This window comes from Pteropus vampyrus, unplaced genomic scaffold (assembly GCF_000151845.1).
Source record: "Pteropus vampyrus isolate Shadow unplaced genomic scaffold, Pvam_2.0 Scaffold167, whole genome shotgun sequence".
In the NCBI taxonomy this organism is placed as follows: domain Eukaryota; kingdom Metazoa; phylum Chordata; class Mammalia; order Chiroptera; family Pteropodidae; genus Pteropus; species Pteropus vampyrus.
The window spans coordinates 2,867,440-2,873,161 of NW_011888948.1; the positions used below are offsets into that span (position 1 = coordinate 2,867,440).

At 43.8% G+C, this 5,722-nt stretch overlaps 1 protein-coding gene across 1 annotated transcript in view; it reads right to left on the bottom strand.

The window, feature by feature from the left end:
- DHRS12 (dehydrogenase/reductase 12) overlaps positions 1 to 1,907 on the bottom strand; it is an 8,544-nt gene extending 6,637 nt beyond the window's left edge. Inside the window, exons 1-3 of the mRNA XM_023536719.1 lie at positions 1,896 to 1,907; positions 789 to 847; positions 369 to 470 (exon numbers count right to left, since the gene is read on the bottom strand). Coding sequence (XP_023392487.1) covers positions 369 to 470; positions 789 to 847; positions 1,896 to 1,907 — 173 coding nt within the window. The remainder of the gene's footprint in view (positions 1 to 368; positions 471 to 788; positions 848 to 1,895) is intronic.
- Positions 1,908 to 5,722: the final 3,815 nt, after the last annotated feature.

Sequence of the window (5,722 nt, forward strand, 5' to 3'; positions counted from 1 at the left end):
GGTCCTCGCAGTCACCTTGGACTTGAAACCCGGCTTTAGTACCCGTTTGGGGAATACCTGCCTGGTGCGTATGGCTGGGATGCAAAGATGGCACCACAACGCACCCTTAGAATTTGGTTACCTAGAAAATTATGTGGAATAAAAAGATGAGGCTTACTGATACCAAAAAGATTTCTCCATCTAATGAAGTTATCACAGGGGTCGTTGTAATAACTACCATTTTTTAAGTTCCCATCTATCTCATTTCACACAATGCCACCAAGTAACTCAACGGAGGTACATCCCCCCTCTCCAGAAAGTGCAAGGAGTCATGTTGGTAATGTGTACACAGTGACACAGCTGGCAAGAGGCAGGGCTAGGTCTCCCACCTGGAAGTAAGTCTGTCTCCCAAGGAGAAGTTTGCCACTAGCTCTGCAACTCCAAAGAAGGGCCCATTTATCTCCTTCAAATCTTTTTCAGCCTCCCGACTCCTAAACCCAAATAAACATACAGCGTAAGTTTTAAAAAAAAAGTATGATTGCTGTGCCAACCTACATTCCAGACAAGTCATCCAGCCCCCTTCTTGACCCTGTTATGTAGGAATCAGGCGTCCCTGTCCACATCTGACCTCTATCCCCACCTCTGGGTTCAGGATGGTGGGTCACTTGATCAAATTCTGTACTGGTTTACCCAACTCGCCCAGAGACTGCGCCACTCTAACATAAGATGTGTGAGAACCAGCTGGTTTAATGGCCTCATTACCTAGGAGAAAGGATAACAGTGGGCGTGCTTTTTTTACTCTAGAATACCTTTTGAAATAAATTTCCCCAGAAGAGCACCGTGAGGTTCCACTGTCTTGCTCTTCTTCCTGACAGAGTGATAAAAGGAAGTTTAAACAAGTGGCATTCTGCAAAACCACCCAGCCTGGCGTGAATTTCCATGCCTGTCCAGTTGGGCTGGGAGAATATTTTAGACACTTTACAGTCACACAGCTGTGCTTTGTACATTCTGCTTTGTGCTAATGATGGAAAAGGTGTCAGTCTGCTCTGAATCTCTCTCACTCCCTCAGGAAATAAGCTTTTGGCTCACAAGGGGCTAAGAAATTGTTCTTATAAACAGTATCTATTGAGAGCACCAGCAGCACCTCGAAGTAAAAGGGTGGGTAGGACCCCAGCTTTCAGCCTGTCATCTGAACCCGGACATATTGCATAACCATTCAGTCTTAGTTTTCTTATTTGTAGAATGGGAATGAATATGCTCACTTCATGAGGGTGGTTGTGAGATTAAACACATTTGAAAAGAGCTTAGCAAATGCTTGGTTTCATATGAGGTAATCACAACATGTTCACTTCCCTGAAGTTTTCTTCTCATTCCTTTCTCCTCCTGCACCACAGCCATGCCATGTACGTTCAACTGATGTTGCGTGAGTGCAGGAAGCATGTAAAGTTTATCCTCAAATCAAGTACCCACAGAGTACCTAGTGTAGGCATTATGCACACTTCATAGGAGGTTTTAAGAAAAAACAACCCCATGTCAAAAGAGCTTCCATTCTCCCCTGGATGACACGTAATATATACAGAAAAAGAAACAAAGGTCATAATGGCATTAATGGGAAAAGGCCCTAGTTTAAATAGGAGTTAGCTGAGCTGGATTTTTGTCCTATTTCTACCACTGATTGCCAGTGTGACCCAGGGTAATAGTGATAACATTTATTGAGGGCTTAATATGTGCCAAACATCATGGATTATCTCACTTAATCATTACAATGACCTAGTAAGATTTCTCTCAATATCCCCACTTTACAGATGAGTAAACTGAGACTTAGAGGAGTAAGTCACTTGGCTGAGATCACAGTAAAGACTCACTGGAGCCAGGATTTGAGCCAGAAAGTATGATTCTAGAATCCACACCCTTACCCATTGTACCATCCTGTACGGGAGCAAGTCAGTCTCTCTAGACCTCATTTAAATGAAAAAGTGATCAGATTTGTGACATCTGCACCCCTTCTAGCTCCAACTTTCTATGTCTAATAAGGGAACTATAAAGATGTAAATAAGTTAAGTCCAAGGGGCTTTTACGAGTGACATCCAGAGGGTGTAGTCGCTTCATTTCGTGTGGGTAGAAAACCTCTAAGATATTTCTTATGTGTCCCTGGTTCCAATTTGCCACTTAAAAACCAAACAAAGAAATCATCCTCTAAAGCTTCCTTCCAATTCATTTAGAGCCCCGAAGCTACTTTTGACCAAATCAGAAGGGGAAGCAGAAGGTGTGGACTAAAATCCATGGCTTTCTGCACAACAGATATACATGATGGGAAGTCTGCATACACACACACACACACACACACACACACACACACACACACACACACACACACACACACACACACACACACTGTTTACATCGTCTTCTACCGAAGCTCAGTACCAGTTTCTCCAGCCCAGTTGTCATGGCAACACCAACTGCCAATGAGATCATGGAAGACAAGGTTATAATGGCAGTGGTGCCTTAATATTTTACCTGGCAAAGCCACTTAGATAATAAGGTGAATAACCATAAATCATAAATCTATAGGAAGCCCAGGTGCTGCTCATTGTATGTGTTTAGTGTGCACTTAGGGGTAGGGAAGAGGAATGAGAGCGAAGGGAAAGGAAGAAAAAGGAAGGGAGTATGAGGCAGCGGTTGGGGAGGAAGATTTCTGACGCTGATCCCTGTTATTCTTTAGTGTAGATCATGCACGGGTCCTGACCCTGTCTGTGCACAGATTAAGGAACCGGTCTCTTCCCTTCTGTAACAAGAAGCGGGTGGGGGCTCCCAGCCTTAATCACAAAAGGCTTAGAAGAAACCCGAAGTGACTGTTTTTTGGGATCTACACTAACAGAGGAGAGAAGCAGCCCAGAGGAAATGTACATGGCCGACAACCCACCCAGAGTGTCTTGAGGCCCACCAGCTCTTACAGACTGGCTTGCCCTAGGGCTGTCTGTTGTCCATCTGAACTAATTCCCTAACGAGGAAATCCATTTGATTTTAGGGTCTCCTTTCTTTCACAGGAAACTAACCACAGTGGGGATCTCTGTTAAGAGCTTTTGGCATTGGAGAGCAGGGGTGAGAGACTCAGTTTATATTGAATATCCTCTTGTGCCTTTGAATTTTGTACTATGTGCATGAAGTACTTACTCAAATAAAAACACATGCAAAGGTCTACCTTTTTTCCCTAGCCTCGTCCACCTTCCAAGAGGTAGACACGGTGGCAGGAAAGGGAGGGCAGTCGTGAATCCCGGGTAGGTCAGCCTCCACTTAACCAAGTGGGTGAAGGAAACGATTGCCGACAAATGGGCCTTGTTTTGGTCTGAAACTCTCACGCAGTCTGTTTGTAGGGCTCTCGGTTCAGGCAAGCAGATTCTGTTCTGAGTGCAAAGGCAGCAGTGGGACTCGGGGGCAGGAGTCGTTTGTCTGAGGGGTTGTGTGGCTCACTCTCACCCACTTCCCCACACTGCCTGGTTCCCACTGCTGTCTCGGAGAAGGGCCACCAGTGAGGCAGGAGAGGGTGGCAGACCTAGAGTGGTAGGAACTGGGATTGAGTCGTAAGACCCACATTCAGCTTTGACACCTCTTCAGAGGAGATGTTTCACCTCGGTTTCCCCTCCACATGGCAGTGTGACTGTCCAGTTCATGAAGTATAGTAGAGAGGATGAATTAAATAAACTTTTCTCTTGTTTAACAAATATTTACATTCCACGTGCCTATGTGCCAAGCAATGTTCTAAGTTCATTTCAAATGAGAAGACTGGGGCTCAGAGAATTTCAAAGGAATGTCCAAGAGCACACTAAAATCTAGAAAGTAGCAGAGCCAGGATTCCAACCTGACAGTCTGGGTCCAGACTCTACATGTTTAACCCCCTTTCTGACAGGATGGGACACTTCTCATGGTGACTTCTCAGTTCTTCTTTTAGTGGTTTCTGAGGAGAGGGAAACTTCTGTTATCTCCTCTCCCTTTTTGTTTGATGGGTTCCTGTGTTCAACTGGGTGGCTAGTAGTTTCCACCAGCATTCCCCCACCCCCAAGCCAGAGGCACTGGGGGACTGAAGGTGGGGCCCTAAGACCTTCAGTCACCTGAAAATGAGACTGGCTTTTGAGCCTGTGAGCATGTGTGGCCCTCCGTATGCGTGGAGTAACCAGGGACTCTGCACTTGCCAGCTATTGCATGCTGGGAGAGTCCATCTGGGGAGGCTCGGAAGGACTGGGGCACACATCATTTTACTTTTATTTTTAATTGTGGTGAAGTACACATAAATTTACCATCTTAGGCATGTTTAAGTACACAGTTCAGTGGTACGAAGTACCACTTAATCACATTGTTTTGAAACCATCGCCACTATCCACCTCCAGAACTCTTTTCATCTTACGAAACAGAAACTGTGCCTATTAAACATTAACTCCCCATTACTCCCTCCTCCCCACAGCCCCTGGTGACTGCCATTCTACTTTCTGTCTCTACAAATTTGACTACTCTAGATACCTTCTATTAGTGGAATCATCCAGTATTTGTCCTTTTGTGACTGATTTATTTCACTTAGCATAATGTCTTCACGCTTCATCCATGTTGTAGCACATGTCGGAATTTTATTCCTTTCTAAGGCTGCGTAATATTCCACTGTACCACATTTTGTTTATCCATCCATCTACGGAGAGACACTTGGGTTGCTTCCACCTCTTGACTATTGTGAATAATGCTGCCGTAAACACTGGTGTACAAATATATTTCTGAGATCCTACTTTCAGTTCTTCTGGGTATATAACCAGAAGTGGAATTGTTGGATCGTATGGCTTCTATTTTTAGTTTTTAGGACCTTCCATATTGTTTTCCACACCAGTTGCACCATTTTACGTTCCCACCAACGGTACACAAGAGTTCTAATTTCTCTACATCCTCGCCAACACTTGACATTTTCTTGGGGGATGGGGTTTGTTTGTTTATTTTATAGTTGCCATTCTAATGGGTGTGAGATGGTATCTCACTGTGGTACATTATTGTTTTTTGTTATGTATCTAAAAAAATACTTTTTCTAATTTCTGCGATATCCAGGTGCACACTCCATTTCGTATTCATTGCCTAATATAGCTTAATTATACACACTTTCACACACATGAGATATTGAAAGAATAGTTTGCTTCTTCGGTATGAGGTTTTGTGGATATGCATAAACATAAAACCCAATCAACCTCTTTTCTCTCACGAGCTTTAATCCATTGTTGGGGACAGCTGAGTTTCCCTCAGGTGAGTCACATGGCCTTAATCTAAAAGGTTCTGCAATTAATTTCACAGGGAGTATTGGTTCAGCCCCGCTCATTTCGTTTGGCCCAGGAAGGGGGAAATGACAACCATTTTCTCCAACTGAGCTCTCAGTTGTTCACTTGGCAAAATAAAATTTCAAATGACTGGTTTTTCCATTTTGATTCACAGAAATGGTAGACCATGCCAGTTACAGAGACTGTGCCTATTTAAATGAGTCTTATGAACATTGGTCACTTTCGAGGCCGATCTCTTTGCACTGAAAATGGAAAGACGTGAAATAGTCCGGTTTTTACTGCTTTCAGATGCCATCTCTATAGACTCAGGCAAAGAATGGAACAAGGTGATTTCTAGCAAATGCCCAATGTAGCAAATAAAATTAAATGACTTAGATGTACAGTTTATCTTTGCTGCAGTCTTGTACAATCGATTATCCCTCCCAGCCCTATGG